General features: G+C 40.9%; 2 protein-coding genes across 7 annotated transcripts in view; one reads left to right on the forward strand and one right to left on the reverse strand.

Annotated features, from left to right (window-relative positions):
- zgc:162472 (uncharacterized protein LOC553495 homolog) overlaps positions 1 to 9,667 on the reverse strand; it is a 35,555-nt gene extending 25,888 nt beyond the window's left edge. For 3 of the 6 annotated variants that reach the window (XM_037546032.1, XM_037546027.1, XM_037546031.1), the window contains exons 1-7: positions 9,563 to 9,655; positions 7,257 to 7,531; positions 6,214 to 6,430; positions 4,644 to 5,099; positions 4,209 to 4,327; positions 3,749 to 3,811; positions 2,078 to 2,233 (exon numbers count right to left, since the gene is read on the reverse strand). In XM_037546032.1, coding sequence (XP_037401929.1) covers positions 2,078 to 2,233; positions 3,749 to 3,811; positions 4,209 to 4,327; positions 4,644 to 5,099; positions 6,214 to 6,430; positions 7,257 to 7,522 — 1,277 coding nt within the window. In that variant the 5' untranslated portion in view covers positions 7,523 to 7,531; positions 9,563 to 9,655. Of the gene's footprint in view, positions 1 to 2,077; positions 2,234 to 3,748; positions 3,812 to 4,208; positions 4,328 to 4,643; positions 5,100 to 6,213; positions 6,431 to 7,256; positions 7,532 to 9,562 lie in introns of all 6 variants that reach the window. The other 3 variants (XM_037546028.1, XM_037546029.1, XM_037546030.1) reach the window with 3 other exon arrangements.
- A 557-nt stretch (positions 9,668 to 10,224) lies between these two features.
- On the forward strand, positions 10,225 to 15,947 carry dtwd2 (DTW domain containing 2). The gene is made up of 6 exons (XM_017685084.2): positions 10,225 to 10,394; positions 12,322 to 12,412; positions 13,399 to 13,493; positions 13,975 to 14,167; positions 14,252 to 14,380; positions 15,608 to 15,947. The coding sequence occupies exons 1-6, from the start codon at positions 10,225 to 10,227 to the stop codon at positions 15,776 to 15,778; spliced, it is 849 nt and encodes a 282-aa protein (XP_017540573.2). The 3' UTR covers positions 15,779 to 15,947.
- The last annotated feature ends 1,364 nt before the right edge of the window (positions 15,948 to 17,311 follow it).

The raw sequence follows: 17,311 nt of genomic DNA on the forward strand, positions 1-17,311 counted from the left end.
GAGAATAAAATAGGGCTGAATGATTTGGGGAAAATGTCGAACCGATTTTTCTGAGCAATCCTGCAAATGCAATTTAAATGTAACGTTTTTTGCCCGTCATGCCTGTTTTGTAGCCTAGAACACCAGCACGTCCACTTTTTCTGACCTGTGGCTTGACCACTGAACATACTGCACCAGAATACCATTTAGCTGTGGCTGTGATGTCACAGCACATGGGTGTTTGGGTGCTCCTGTCTTAGCAAGTTCAATTTTACCACTTTACTTATGACAACTTTAATAATGTTAATAATGTAGGCTATTAGAAAAAATTGCAGCTCCTGAATAAAAACCCTATAATAAAAGAGTGGACATTAAAAGAAACGTCTCAGTTCAGTTTTCTGCCCAAATCTTGATCAGAGTCTTTTAATACTGCAGTTTATCTACTACTTACATAATTAGATAATTATCTACCTATTCTAAAATTTGTAATACCAACTCAGTCTAGATATGATGCACTAGACCAGAAGTCACTAATAGGAAGACCACGGACCGAGTCGGGATCCTGGCGCTGTCGCATGCGGACCTCGACCTACAACCGATAAACTATGGAGAATTATTTAATTTCGATGGGGTTTTACTGTTTTACTCGGAGTAGCTTTTTGAGCCTTTATGGTATCTTCAGCAGCTGGGAGACTCACAGACCAATCGCATGCACTGTAAATATCACACGTGATGCTACTCAGCCAATCAGATCTGTGCATTATGATGAGCACTGAGACTCGAGTGAGTGACGCCACACAGGGGATGGACGAGGAGAGAAACAGCAGTCAGAGAAGAAAGTGAGTCAGAGGGAAGTTATTCCACATGACGTGACTCTAAAAAGAGAAACTGACAGTAAATGTTGTTGAAATCTGACCGAACTGGACTTTATTTGATCTGATGTTCAGTAAATGTTGTTGAAATCTGACCGAACTGGACTTTATTTGATCTGATGTTCAGTAAATGTTGTTGAAATCTGACTGAACTGGACTTCATTTGATCTGATGTTCAGTAAATGTTGTTGAAATCTGACCGAACTGGACTTTATTTGATCTGATGTTCAGTAAATGTTGGTGAAATCTGACCGAACTGGACTTTATTTGATCTGATGTTCAGTAAATGTTGTTGAAATCTGACCGAACTGGACTTTATTTGATCTGATGTTCAGTAAATGTTGCTGAAATCTGACCGAACTGGACTTTATTTGATCTGATGTTCAGTAAATGTTGTTGAAATCTGACTGAACTGGACTTTATTTGATCTGATGTTCAGTAAATGTTGTTGAAATCTGACCGAACTGGACTTTATTTGATCTGATGTTCAGTTTGACTGTATAAGATGTTGATATTTCTACTCGGCTACTTCAGTAAACAGTATATGGCACTGAGTCATGATGCCAGTTAGACATTATGATGTTCTGGACCTTCGCTTGAGGAAATTTTCTCTAACTAGAACTTACTGAATTTTAATTAAAGACACCTATACTAGACTGTCAATTACTCAATATAATAATAATAATAATAATAATAATAAAATCTTTCTGTAAAAGTCCCTTATTTTCACAAAACCTTTTTGAAATTACCATTTTATAACGTCTTTAATACTGACTTTTGTCAATGTTATGCTCAAAGTGATGCAATTTTTTGTGGACTACACATGTGAAATAACCGTTCTATAATGAAGCACCTTTGAAAGCACTTTTACCACCTGTACATGCAGTCATGTTATGACACAATGTCACAGGTGGAGAACATCTGCCTGAGGTACCTCCATAGATGTTGCATAAACAGAGCACAGTGGGGTAAAACAAATGATCAAAATAGGACCAGGATCAGTACCGACAATGCCGATCAATTAAAATATGCGTGGGTTGGCTACGATACTGATCTTTCAGATTGAACAGCGACATCTTTAATAACTACAATTGTTTACAAACGATTGTCATTTTTCTTTTTTTTTTCTTTACTGCATCAGGCTTCAGCCAAACCATCTGCAGGAAGAGGACAGTACAAATATCTCACTGACCATTCTGTCCAGCTGTTTCGTGGGTGACACTGACCTCTCTTCATCTATAATCAATGATCCATCCTCTGCCACCTTCACTCTGGGGGCTAGTAACGGTTCCTCCTCTCTGGTTTCACTGCCTGGCGTTTCCTCCTCTTGCTCACCATCCTCCTCGCCTCTCTCTGGGGGCACAGGTGGGGCCACTGTAGGACTGGACAAAGAGCAGACTGCTGATCAGAGAGGGACATAAACATGACCGAAGGTGGCGATTCAACAGCACTGATTTTAAAATGTTATAAGGGGTTATAATAATAATGTCAATGTCAGGCTAGATTTAAAACGTGACAGAGTGGGTGCCAATCGAATCTGCAGCGGCAGCTCATTCCACAGTTTCGGGGCAGCCACAGCAAACGCTCGGCCCCCCCCCCCTCTGTTTCAGCCTCGACTTGGAGACCACCAGCCGAAGCTGATCGGCAGATCTTAGGGCCCGTGCAGGAACACAGGGCTCAAGCAATTCAGCCAAACAGCTGGGAGTTAAGCCATGCAGAGACTTATACACTAAAAGCAGATGTTTATACTGTATTCTAGTATAATAATGGTAATAATAGTAATAGTAATAATAGTAATAATAATACTTATATAGCGCTTTTCAAGGACTGGTTATACATTTTCAAAACACAAAGCAATAAGAGGCAGACATGTAGACAAGAAACACAAAAACCATACCATAGAATCCCAAGCAGAAACATGACGAGCTTGGGTAGAGCGGCTGTATGTATAATAACATTTAATACAGTATGCACTAATTTTTAAATTAAATAAATGTCTACATTCGACTACCACGCAAAGTCACACCACAGATGAACCTTTAACATTAAAAACTCGGATCCACTCACATTATCTTAATAATGACAGAATTTGGCTCCAATTTTCACGAGGATTACTGAGCATGGAGGCCGTGATTTTTTTTTAGGGAGAGTTCAATCAGTGAAATGTAAACAAATGAATCCGAGTGGTTCATCGCCGTATATCTCTCTACAGTGGTGGTGACAGGAAACAGGGGTTGCGATGCCTACGCTGCAAATGAAGCCTTTTTTCACCACACAAAACTAAACCATGTTTTCTTTCTAACATTAATGACAGTAAACAGGTGTTAATTGGGAAAAAACAGATTCCGTTTTCTCTGAGGATTATTTTCCTTACAACGCCCTGCATGTACCTCTCAGCCAAAAATGGATTTTAAAAGTCCTTTTTACATCAAAGTCAGTCCAACACAGTGTATTCATAACAATTTCCTCTAATAACTTTCTGAGATGGAGCTTTTAGAGGGATTAAACTCTTCAGACGTCTGGTTTTTATTATCACCACTGTCAGCAGGTATCCCTGGAACTAAGCATCACAAGCCAGTCTGAATGACTTTGTTTAATCTCATTGACTTAATTATGAAGAAATTATTTTAGAAAATCATTTATATATATATATATATTTTTTTTTTTTTGGATATAATTATTATAGTTATATCATTATAAAAATGTCTGGTTCCATTGACTTACATGTAAAGTACTTTTTTTCCTTCCCCTCTAAAGTTACCATTGTGAAGATACAAGGTAGCAGCAAGATATTTACTATATAAATCTTATATATCTTATTTTTTTAAACGCATTTATATATAAAATACTCTTTATTTTATTAATGTATTAGTGTTCATATGCACAGGATGTCTTACGCTGCTTTTGGAGGAGGAGGCAACACAGTTTCACTTGTTCTCTGCTCCTCCTCTACATAAGACCTGCGAAGAAAAAAGGCACGAGAGGAAGAGAAACTCTTAACCGTGACATGAAAATGAGACAGGATGGTCTAACATCTTATCTGGGTTGTTCTGAGGTTCACAAATCACAAAATGCACCATCAAATCAGCAGATCGATTGTGCAAAACGGGCAACGAAAAAACTAATGATTTGCAAAGGCAAACGAAGAGGGAACACGAGGACACGAGGACTAGAGTTCATGCCGTTATTGTGTACTGGTTGTCGTTGTTTACAGGCTCACTATAATCAGTCTAAAATCCTTTCATGATAAACGCAGTTCTTCACTGCTCTAAAGGTACACAGCTCATGATGATCATGCCAACACGACTTAAATCACACAGGCCAACACGAACGAGGTATCAGGAAACCGTCACTTACTTCATTGGATTGGTTGAAGGTAGGTAGTAAATGAGCTCTCTCATGGTCATCTTGGTGTGGTCTTTTGCCGATTTCCGCTCTTTGATCCCTATTTTGGGCCTTTCGTGCTTTTCTTTCTGCTACGGTCAAACGTCAGTAAAGAGCAGGTTGGCCAGAATTGAAGTATTCAAGCTTATAATCACGTTTCGCACTTTTAAGTTCTTTTCTAAGTAAAAAGAAACGTGTCAAAATTTCCAAAATACTGTACGCAGTAATCAATGAATCAGATGGAAATTGTTCCAAAAACCTTGACCTGAAGCCAGAAATGATTGTTCTTCTCGCTCCTGCTGATTTTGCTATTTATCACTCCTGGTCTCTTATAAAGAAGCAATAATTGATAATAATAATAATAATTAAATCCATGCATTTAACAGCGAAGCACAAACACAAACTCACCTTGTCTTTATTCATCTCTTTCTTTAGAAGCTCCCTGAGTTTCTTGGCCTTTGCTAGCCTGAGTCGGTCCGTTGGGTCATTGATGGTCCTCAGGGCCTGCGGTACATGCGCTGTGGCGCGGGGTTCTGCGTTTTCTTTTTGGGGAATGGACCGACTTTTCTCTGGAGAAACACCATCATTCTGCTCTTGTATAACTGTCTCTTTTTCTGACGGAACCAACTGGGGCTGGTGAGACTGGGGCAGGTTTCCAGCAGGGGCTACAGGCTCTGACTGGATTTCTTCAGAAGGGCAGGAAGATCCTGCATTCTGATTGGCCGATGGCGGCCCCCGGTCTTGCTCTAAAGAGGCAGCAGGAGCCTCTGAGCTAACCTGAAGCGGAGCCACCGGTTTGAGCCGGGCTTTGGGCTGCCTTCCTCCTCCAGAGAGCCTCCTTTTACCTCGACTTTCTGACGCGGCCTGTGGCAGAAAATGACAACAAAGTAAACCATTAAGGTCCATCACTGAATTTTTTAATTTCCTTTCTTCACTAAGCTTGCCTGAGCCTGACACAAATCTGAGGAAATTGTTAAATTAATCAATCAATATGCCTAATAAAAGAGTAGGATCTATATGTGTGTGTGTGTGTGTGTGTGTGTGTGTGTGTGTGTGTGTGTGTGTGTGTTCTTAGGTGTGCGATATTATATAACGCTATAAGCTGTCCAAGGAATGTGCAACTACAACTGCTACCTCACCCGTCTATTGTCTATTGACTGTTTTAGAGTATATAGTTTTATAGTCCTTTTTCTTTATATTTAAGATTTTTGATACTTTTTCCCCCTTAAATCTGCACTTGCAAATGCTGCTCAATTTCGTTGCACACTGTGCAATGACAACAAACACAGAATGACAGAAATGGGGTAAATAACAATCTGACCACATAATCTCAGGTATCTAGACCACCTTCTACTCATATTTCTACTCATATATCTAACAGTACTTTTTTTAAACCATACCCATATCATTCAACTGACAAAATACACTATGAAACGGTCCAGCCGATTTGAAAAAAGCAATACATTTTTTCTGCATTTAACTTCAAACAATAAACTACTTAAGAAGAAACTGAAGAAAATGTATCAATTTTTCAAAATAAGTTCATAAAATAAGAAAGTCTTAATGGGCCTACATGCAATCAGCTATTGTTACCACGAAGTTACCGTACAGTGGTTATTGTTGTTTGAAAGCTCTTAATAATGGGTATAAATCCATAAATGGGTTGCTTTTATAATGCCTGCAGCTGTTCAGTGTTAGTACCGATGTATATATATATATATTATGCAAATGTTACTTGTAAGTGCTCTGGAATCCTCTAATTAAAAACCTGAGTGAACCTACCGGCCCTTTTAAAATAATTTTAAAACACTCTCAATTAATACTGCTTTACGGTCTGTTTAAAAGCGTTAAACGTGTACCGTCTTATTTTTTATTTTCATGTTTTATTTCTCTTTTGATTTCGTATATAGTCCATATATATGGAACACTTCTACTACTACTAACAATATCAGAATTTGTATTATTTTAATTGTATTACCTGTGGAGCAGGGGCTAGGGCTGTAGTCTCAGGAGGTTCTGGGGTGGATACTGCAGCTTTAACAGGAGATTTGGGGGTCCTGGAAGAGGTGTGAGTGGGAGCAGGGGCAGAGGAAGTTCGGGGTTTGGTGAAGTTCGGCAAAACAGTAAAGCGCTTTCTCCGTTGAGGGCCACTCATGGATGCAGAGCTGGGGGTGGTGTTTTGGGATGCAGCATCCCTACAAATGAACCACACACAGTCATTTTCCTGGACTGAGACTGCGCAGTCAACCTGTTGTGGGTCATATAAGCTTTTTTGCCCTGCCGCAGGTACGATGCACATTTGGCCTGCAACTATGACAAAGGGGCTCTGATTGGTCAGTCATTTACATTTACATTGCATTTTTAAAGTATCCACAACACTAAACAGGCTGTGATTACAAAGCAAGTCTGGCTCAACCTAAACCACAGCATTAATGGGGAATTTCATCCGTTCGTAAAAATGCATATCATTACCATGTAAGCAACGTCTTTCAGAGTAGTTTGATGTAAAATACTTCATCCTATGCAAACCTTAAGCAACAGAGGTGGTGACGGGAACCAGATATCTGAGGAGGTTAATGCCTCTAAAAGCTCCTTCACACAAAACTTATTACATTAAATGCTTTCAAGTGAGTCACTTAATGTCTGAGACATTGCTGAGCCATAGTTTTAAGAAAGGGTTCCAGCATAAAATGCATTTGTTTTAATTCATTAGTGCCAGAGAGACACATGGAGGGTGTAGTACTAACCCTAACCCATCACTATTTTATCATTACACACACACAAAAAATCAGAAGACACGAGTAACGCTAAAGTCTGACGTATCAGATGTCAGAAAAAATCATCTATGCTGTGTTTCACTGATTTGCATCGCTGGCTGCTGGTGCCAAATCAACACGATTGATCAGCCAACAGTGTAGGACACCGTGCAAAAACAAAAGGTGACGGTCACTCACAGGCATTAACACTGGTCAGACAGGGCCCCCAGCATCACCCAGTGAATGCAGAACGTAAATCTCTCACCCTGCAGGATTGCTGAGCTCTGGTTCAGTCATTATGCTGTCGCTCTGGATTTCTGCATTATTATTACTATTATTCGGCTCCGCTGCTGGAGCAGAGGGAGCAGGCCTGACCTCATCACCCGCGGGCTTGACCCCTGCATCGTGAGCGAGCTCAGCAGGGGCTTGGGCCGCTTGGGGATTATCCTGGGACGCATCTCGAGAGGTCGCCGGCACCCTGCCTGTAGGCTTTACGTTCGGCCGGACGCTGATCCTGGACCTGCGGATCATGGTCTCCTGCTGGAACATAAAGTCAGAGAAGCTGTAAGTCACTCGCACACGTGATTTAAGGGTCTTCATTTCAGATCTGCCTTGACTTTACTCAGAACTGTTACGCAGCATTCATACGTTTATTCTCCAGGGTGTATATTGATTTGTCCGTCTGAATTTTCGTGACCAATAAGTAAGGCAAATTATTCAGTAACTGCATGAAATTAATGTTTTCATGTTTTTATTTTTTTTTTGTGTAAAAGCTCCTCTCAAACTAACAGAACGTGTGTTTTATGATCACATATCGCTCTATGGTTACAATTTACTGCTGAAAGCCAAAAATCTCCGCCGCTCTTTGTGTTATTCTCTAAAAGTGATGTTTCCAGAGCAGATCACTGAAGAGACGCCGTCTGTTTATAGTTTAGAGCCCAGATTTGGGGAAAAACGGCTCGACTTTCAGTAGAAAAACAAAGTTCAGCTTCTTTTATTATAAGGGTTTAAAATGACGTCACCGTCTATTAGACTGGAGAGAAGAGCTACAGCCTCACACGACGCCCAGCTTCTGAATGGAGCTTATTGAACATGAACGTTATGAAGAACATGACCAGGTGCGCTTTGGACCCACCGGTGGTCCCGAGGAGCTGAAGAGATTAACTCTACACACTGCAAGACAGTGTGCATAGGAAAGCACTGATCCAGACACATTTCACAGGCAATTCGGCTCTAAAATCACTTAAAATTAAACATTACAAACCAACAGCCGACACAAAGCCAACATTTCATTGCCATCTTCAGCCTTAAATTAAGAATCACGAGTAGATTATGTGGATAAACAGAGTTTATAGCTTCGTCTTCATTTTAACCTCTATTTTAACTGTGAACTACAAATAAACTTCAATATTATTTACCATTAAAATACACCGATCAGGAGTAACGTGATCACCACCTCCTCGTTTCTATCCTCATTGTCCATTTTATCAGCTCCACTTACTGTGTAGCTGCACTTTGCGGTTCTACCTTTTTCTCTCTTTCATCCTTCACTTCAGCGGCGAGAACCCTCATAGGACCACCACAGAGCATGTATCGTCTGGGAGGTGGATCATTGTCAGCACTGCAGTGACACCGATGGTGGCGTGTTAGGGTGTGTTGTGCTGGTACAAGTAGATCAGACACAGCAGTGCTGCTGGGCGGGGGATGGGGGGGGGGTTGACTACAGTCTGTAATTGTAGAACTACAACGTGCACCCATATAAAGTTAATAAGTGCAGCTTATTGGTGATCGGTGTACAATATCAGAAAATATCTCCGATTTGTATTGTTTACATTTGGTTCTGTTATATTCTGCTATATTAACCTGTTTACTGTTTACTGTAAGCCTAAATGAGTAATGTTTGCTAGTGTTGCTGAAAAAGATCTAGATTTAGGAGGAGCTTGAGCCAAAGGTCTCCTGCTGTAAAAGAACAACTCTATTGATTTCTGGAAATATGAGGGCAGAACTGATATCCATTACATTACATTACATTACATTTATGGCATTTGGCTGACGCTCTGATCCAGAGCGACTTACAGTTTGATCGTTTTACACAGGGAGGCGAAGGTGGTGTTAGGAGTCTTGCCCAAGGACTCTTATTGGTATAGTGTAGGGTGGTTACCCAGGCGGGGCACTGAACCCCCTGTCTACAGTGTAGAAGGCAGCAGTGTTACCCACTACACTAACCAACCACCCAGACAAACCCAGACAAACCGACAGCCCAGAATGATTAAAACCCCACGTCTTCAGCTGAAGCCACATCTGCTCTTCAAACCACAGCAGGAGGCTGAAGCCGAACTTCTTGTTCGGATTCCACCGTTCCACCTTAAACGGCGCAGCATTTGCATTCTGGAGCCGGACACCAGAAAGCAAGTGTTGTCCCATTTAAGGTGGAACGGAAAAATCCGAATAAGGCGCTGACTTCAGCTTCGCAGCCACGGCGCGGTGAAACAAAGCGACGAAACGGACAGAACCGCCAGTAAGACAACAACGGTAATCCTCCCTCCCGCGTCCGGTTACAATATAACTCACTTTAAATCACTTTACAGCGGATTTAGACCTGTTTTTATCCATGTGTCGCCAAGGAAATCCTGCGCAGCTCCACCGACGCTGCCATTCCGTTTCAACGGCTTCAAGTTCATTTTTCAAAATAAAAGCCGATGAAAAGCGTTCGATAAAATCAGCGATCGTGAAACAAAACAATGCATAAATAAATGACGAAAATGAGCGAGGGAGAAGCGGCTTAGAAAATGGATGGATGGATGGAAAATAAAACAAAATAAAATGCCGCGAAATAAAGACAGAAAATTAAGAGGCGCAAAAAGAAATAAAACAAACAAACAAAAAACGAAATACAGAAAATAATTAATTACTGCTATGGGAGTTAAACGTTGGAATAACATTTCAGGGCGTATTTTAGGTGAATATTGCACAGAAAGAAGCTTAGGTTTCATGTGAGATATTTTATAGTGATTTCATGAGCAAGTAAATAATGTATTCTAACGTGTAATTAATCAGAAAGACGTGGTGGTTCTTATTTTTATTGTTATTATCGTTACTACTACTACTACTGCTACTACTACTGTTAAGCCGGCCGTGGCATTTATTTTGAAATCCGTCCTTTGTCAGTGTCGCTGTATGTGGAGTTCACGTTTCCCTGGTTGGCTTGGTGGAGGTGTTTGCCCCGGTGGGGCATGTGTGAGCGTTTTTCTGCCCCCGGTGGGGGTAATGCTGGGCCTCCTGCCAGTCTAACTGCCCCAGGTTTACCCCCACAGGATGAAGAGGACGCCGGCGGCGTGTTCTTGGACCTGTCCGAGCTGCCGGTGGAGGAGAGCGAGCGGAGACCGACCTGCTCTCGCTGCTGGTGGGTCAGATTAGAGAGGCGCAGTCGGTTGAAGGGAAATGCCACCAAGTAATCAAATTTTGTGTAATTCAGTGGTTGAGATGTAAACAGAGTCATTCAGAGTGGTTTGACTGTAGGAAACTCACTTGATCGAGGTTTGTTTACAGTGGTGGTGAAGGGAACCAGGGGTCATTATGTCTGCATAGCATGTACAGGATGATGAAATAGTGATTAATATGCATGATTTGCATAAGCTACATAAATGCATACTTTGATCAAACATTGTTTATGTCAAAACTCTAATAAAACAAAGTCTTAATGCCTGTAATAATTTCTGTGAGGCAGCCTTTAAAGGCACAAAACTCTCCAGATGTCTGGTTCCTATCACAACCACTGTGACCAATTCTAATTTAGTAAGTTTCTCGAGAACTGAGCATCTTCACGTCTAACCAGTCTGAATGACTCTGTTTGCGTCTTGGCAAATACGAAACTCCCTGCTGATTTCAGAAGAGACTGAGCAGGTATCTACAGACCTATGGACATGAAGTTTGCGTCTAAAGTCCTGGTTTGTCTTCCAAAAGACTTCTAGGTGCTAGAACAGCTACAGAAATGAGAAGCAAAGATAAACCAGCCCACACCGATGGCGATAAGTCAGCGTTTAATATTTTTATTTTATTTCAACCTCTTCAGCTCCTCGGGACCACCGGTGGCTCCAAAGCGCACTTGGTCATGTTCTTCATAACGTTCATATTCCATAAGCTCCATTCAGAAGCTGGGTGTCGTATGAGGCTGTAGCTCTTCTCTCCAGTCTAATAGACGGTGACGTCATTTTAAACCCTTATAATAAAAGAAGCTGAACTTTGTTTTTCTACTGAAAGTCGACCCGTTTTTCCCCAAATCTGGGCTCTAAACTATAAACAGACGGCGTCTCTTCAGTGATCTGCTCTGGAAACATCACTTTTAGAAAACAACACAAAGAGCGGCCGAGATTTTTGGCGTTCAGCAGTGAATTGTGAGCGTGTAGTGATGTGGAGATCATAAAACACACGATCTGTTCATTTGAGAGGAGCTTTTACAAAAAAATACATAAATAAAATAAGAATTACATTTATTTCATGCAGTTACTGAATAATTCGCCTTACGATTTGGTCACGAAAATTCAGACGGATAAACCAGAACAGAGTAATGTTGTTTTCTCCAGTTGTGACGTAAGTAAGCCTTTGTATATCTTTGCAAAAATGACTATAATTCAGTTCTAAAAAGCGTGTTGAACACACTGTTCTGTTCAATATCGTGTTATTTTTACTGTTAGAAGCAAAACATTGATGCAAGTTGGCTCCCCTTCTTACACAGCATCTTTTTTATGGATTGCTTATGAAGTTTCGTTGTCGTGTTCACTTTGGAATTTTTCATCCTAATAGTGGTAACTCGGGTTTAACTAAGGCACAATTAGCCCAGAGCTCATCATGAAGCATTAAGACACACCGCAATAACTCCAGCAGCACTGCTGTGTCCGATCTACTCGTAACAGCACAACACACACTAACACACCACCACCACGTCAGTGTTACTGCAGTGCTCAGAATGACCCACCACCCAAATAGTACCTGCTCTGTGAGGGTCCATGGGGGTCCTGACCACTGAAGAACAGGGTAACAGAGTATCAGAGAAACAGATGGACTACAGTCTGTAACTGTAGAACTACAAAGACCAGCTATACGGTCAGTGGAGCTGATAAAGTGGACAGTGAGCGTAGAAACGAGGAGGTGGTCATGATGTTCTGCCTGACCGGTGTGTAACTTCATATTTACTGACTATCTGAATAAATCAGACCAGTTAATAACTTACTAACATATTACTTTATTCTAACTAATACAGCCTGCAGGTGGTTCCTGTACTGGATTGTACTGTTTCTTTCACTAACCTGGATTGTCTTTTTCACCCACAGCCGTCCAGAGAAGGTTTGCTTGTGTCCGTTTCTGCCTGTCGACCCACTGGAGGTGTCTACCTGCCTGTACATCGTCCAGCACCCTGCAGAGGTCAGAAAGCAAAGCAAAGTGAAAGCACTCATGACTTGTCGCTCGGTCTAAATCAAGTAACCAATATGAGTGTTCAGGCTGTTGGGTGGAATAATGATTACAGTGTGTTGGAAGAATAAACATTGATCTTATGAAGACAGACCCCAAATAACGGTATATAAAATATATTTTAGTGGCAGTTTTATTGTGTAAATTTTTTTATGAGCTGCAGTGATGCTGGTTTGCGCAGTTGACTGTTTGTGTTCACACAGTTTAATCTGTATCTTTCATTCATTACTTTACCCTCATTACTGCAACTCCTACTCATGTCTGTGCTCAGACATCTGTCTGTCTATCTGTCTATCTGTCTGTCTGTCTATCTGTCTGTCTGTCTATCTGTCCGTCCGTCCGTCTATCTATCTATCTATCTATCTATCTATCTATCTATCTATCTATCTATCTATCTATCTATCTATCCGTCTACATCTATTGTTTTGTCTATCTATCTATCTGTCTATCTGTCTTTCTATCCATCTATCTGTCTATCTATCCATCTATCTATCTATCTATCTATCTATCTATAGGTCTGTCTATCTATCCGTCTACATCTATTGTTTTGTCTATCTATCTATCTATCTATCTATCTATCTATCTATCTATCTGTATCTATCTATCTATCTATCTATCTAGCCGTCTACATCTATTGTTTTGTCTGTCTGTCTATCTATCAATCCGTCTATCTATCCATCTATCTATCCGTCTGTCTATCTATCGGTCTGTCTATCTATCTATCCGTCTACATCTATTGTTTTGTCTGTCTATCTGTCTATCTATCTGTCTATCTGTCTATCTGTCTATCTATCTATCTATCTATCTATCTTTTGGTCTGTCTATCTATCTGTCTGCCTGTCTGTCTGTCGGTCTGTCTGTCTGTCTGATTCTGAAGTATTGGTTTAGGTTGGCTTCCTGTTTTCCCTGGATAATCGTCCTCTTCTCTCTCCCGTCAGGAGAGTCGTGTGCTCCGGACCGTTCCTCTCCTGGCAGCCTGCTTACCCAAAGGAAAATGTAACGTTCTAGTTGGAAGAAGATTTAATGAAGAAAGGTCCGCGTTCTCAGTCTTAGCCAAAGAACGATCGCTGTTTTTTACCCATGTTTTTATTTCATTTTGCCTTGCGTTGGATTAGTACTCCGTATTCATCTCGAAATGTAAGTTGAGGTCACGAGTAGAGGTGGGATAGTTTGATAAACTCCTGTCCTGTATCCAAAATTCCACTTTATTTGGTATTTTTCATTACCAAATTTCTGTACCCAAGAAGTCAGTCTAATCAGCATGAGTGAGCCAAAAAGCAGCTTGCTCCAAAATCTAAACTGGTGATTGTCCAAATTACATTCGGTATGTGTTTCATCACCATTAGTCCCTCTTGATTAGTGTGCAGTAAGTTACGGTCAGTAAATATACCAACTTTTAGTTTGTAATTGAAGAAAAGGATTTGGGAAAGCTTCTAGAAATCTATATCAAAGTCAAAGTTTTGATATCATTATCAAAAATGCCCGGCCCTACTGACATGTAATCTTTCCCTCAGGCACCCTGAGCTGGCGGCAGTGTGCAGAGACAAACACACACTCATTCTCTATCCTGGATCTGATGCTGAAAACCTGGAGGACTTGGGCAGAGACTTCACTACCTCTCCACACAACGTCATCATTATAGATGGCACGTGGAGCCAAGCCAAGGACATGTTCCTCAGAAACGCCCTCTTCCGTTTACCCAAACAGGTCAGTCCCCAGAGCTGAACCTTTTTCTGAGCCAACCTTTAGACATGCAAATTTTGCAGTGTAATCTGTGCTCTTGCCTTCCAGGTGCAGTTAAATAGCGCCCCTTCCAGTCAGTATGTGATACGTACTCAGCCCACCAACATGTGCCTGTCCACTCTAGAATGTGCTGCTGTTACTTTGTCCATTATGGAGAGAAACCAAGCCATACAAGAGGTGGGTAAAGATCGTCAATCACAGTCGTCATTTCATTCATCTCGTATTGAGATGATGTACAGAAAAGACTTATCAGTATTCTGTTAACCCCTCGCCACATAAATGAATGATGAATCTGTGTTAGACAGAAATCCAGTTTGCCTCAGCGCTGCTTCCAACAAAATCCTTCTGGAAATATATGTTGCTCCTGAAGGAACAAACATTCTTAACTTTGAATAGAAGTTAATGGAGCTAGATTTTTTTTATATTACTTTAAATGTAAGTCAGTGGAACCAGACTTTGGGCCTTTTCTTTTTTCATCTCCATGAAATTTTCATGCTGTGTAAAGGGTAGCAGGTACTTTCAGGTTGTGTCAAAGACTGAAAAATGCCAAAAAAGGAGGTTTTCTTCGGACAACAGCTATACGCACACACACACACACACACACACACACACACACACACACACACAGGGTGAATCAAAAGTCACAGGTCAGTAAACTATCATCAACTTTTAGCTCTGGGCGTCATCTCAAACAAATTGTGTTTGCTGAGAAAATCCACAACAAACACCACATTCAGCACCGCACCGTGGAGGCTTGTGACAGCATAAACAAATAAAATTAAACGGTGTCCTGTGCCTTTATTTATATATATATTATACAACCCTTAGTTTCGGCCACGCGAGCTGATTGGTGGAGCAGCGTTCTAGCTGTGCTGTTATTTCACCATAACATCACAGATTTTTCACAAACACTATCACTCCTCTGAGACGCTGTTGCCAAGCAACGACTCTGACAGCTGTAGGAGACACTTGAGCCGTCTGAACGTTTTTACTTCTTACTTTGCCACAAAGAAAGGAACTGAACATTAAAGTATATTAAACGCCGCGTTCACGAACCACCTTATTAATTTCTTACTGTATTTATTTAACTGTCGTATAAAAGCAATAGACACTCGAGGACGTGTGATATATATATATATATACACACAGTCATAGCCACAAGCCATAAAGAGGTTAAGTATAAAACACAACCAAGACAAATTGCTGTCTAGTCACTCAGAAATTTCTTTAAACCTGTTCTTCTGAAAAGCATAACTGTAAAACTTATGAATCAGATTTCTGTCTGTCTAGGCTAGGTGTAAATGGAAGGCGATTAAATCCCACCTGGACGTTATCTGGACATGGGCCGCAAGTGCAAATAGACTCTGGCTTGAGTTCTTCTGTCTTTTTCACGTCATTTCACAGGTTCTGCTGAAGCCCCTGCGAGCACTGTGTTCTTTCCAGCTGCAGCATGGCGCTCAGGTGCACCACAGCAAAGAACACCTGCTGAAGAACGGCCTGTACGATAAGCCCATGCCCAAAAACAAGCGCAAAATCAAGAGGATGCAGAAACTCATCACCAACCAGAACATCTGAGACGAACGAGAAGATCCTCTTCACTTTATATGGAGTTGAGGGCCTTGTCTGTTGCTGGACTTAAAAGGTTTTGCGTCTTTTTAACGACTTGATGTTTCATTTGTCCACCTGTCATTAATGTTTTTTTTCTGTGAGTGGAATACAAAAGCCATCGTGGATGGAAAAGTAAGAGCTAATTGCTGTTGATCAGAGGTGTGAGACCAACCACCACAGCTCATCAGGAGGCTCCTGCGTGAACGTCACCTCGAAGGTTGGAAAGCACATTGTCTAAACCTCATCCTGTAAGATTCAGGCTCGTTTGCCTTTTTCAGAGTTTATTAGGTGCTGATTCGATAATGAGGTCAATAGGCTGTTGTTTTAAAAATAGAACATGCTCATTTTGCGGTTTCCCCTCTGGTTCCACCGTGGGATCTTTAGGGTGCTGGGAAGGAAACCTCAGATTTGTACGTATGTGAGTGTTGGTTTAGTGGTTTTTCACTGTAATATATGAGGCCTAATGGTTTTTAAGGCATTTATATCATTTGAGTCCGGCAGTAAAACGGTTTGCTGTTTAACATTTGTTCATAAGCTGCTTTGACGGCAGTAAAATGGACTGTTTCACAATTCTCACTGTTATTCCACCGAATTTTTTTGAATTTCTGCGCAATCTGAAAATGATTAAATCTGAAAAATTAAGGTTTTTTTGGTAACTATTTTGCCTCAAAACACTTTGCATGTACCTCTCAGCCTTTAGTGGGTTTATAAAATATATATTTTAGCCCAAAACCTTCGCACAACTATTGTGAAACGACGTCTCGGGCACCAGGCGGCGAATTCATAACCTTTTCATGTAATGGTTTTCTGTAAGGGAGCTTTCAGAGCTTTGGACGTCTGGATCCTGTCACCACTACTGCTGTGACCAACTGACCAGGTTTCTCTGGACTGGCGCTTTTATTTTGTTTTACGATTGAATTCTGCAGAAAAATGTGAACATTTGATGCAGTTTCCCTTTGAGCTGATGTTGAGTTGTTTTAGCATTCGACTTTTTTTTGCATTAAATGTACAAACTTAAAAAATGGTTCTTCGAGGGTTCTATAATAATTGTTCCTATTTAATGGTTCTATCTAGAAACATGAGCGTACTTTGCCTTACTCTTAAACCGACGGTGCTTTAAGGGTTCTTTAGGAAATGGTTCTATGTAGCATCATGAACGCTCAAAGAACCATGCACGCTTAAAGGGCTCTTTGCCTGGTGAAATGGCTCTTCAGACTGCTGGAGAATGTGTTACACATGGTTCTGTGTAGAACCCTTTTGATAAGGGTTCTTCTGTCAATAATGTCAAGCTTGGAACAAAAGAAGAACCCTTTCCAAACACGTTCTGTATTGAACCATATACACTACCCTCTCCATCAATCCAAAGAACCATTTCACCATGCAAAGAACCATTTAGCATGAAATGGTTCTGTGTAGAACCATTGTCTTACCAACCCTTGAAGAACCACCTTTTTTGACAGTGTACCTGAAATAAATGATTTTATTCCGATTTGTAGTTTT

Source organism: Pygocentrus nattereri, chromosome 16, assembly GCF_015220715.1.
Source record: "Pygocentrus nattereri isolate fPygNat1 chromosome 16, fPygNat1.pri, whole genome shotgun sequence".
Lineage (NCBI taxonomy): Eukaryota > Metazoa > Chordata > Actinopteri > Characiformes > Serrasalmidae > Pygocentrus > Pygocentrus nattereri.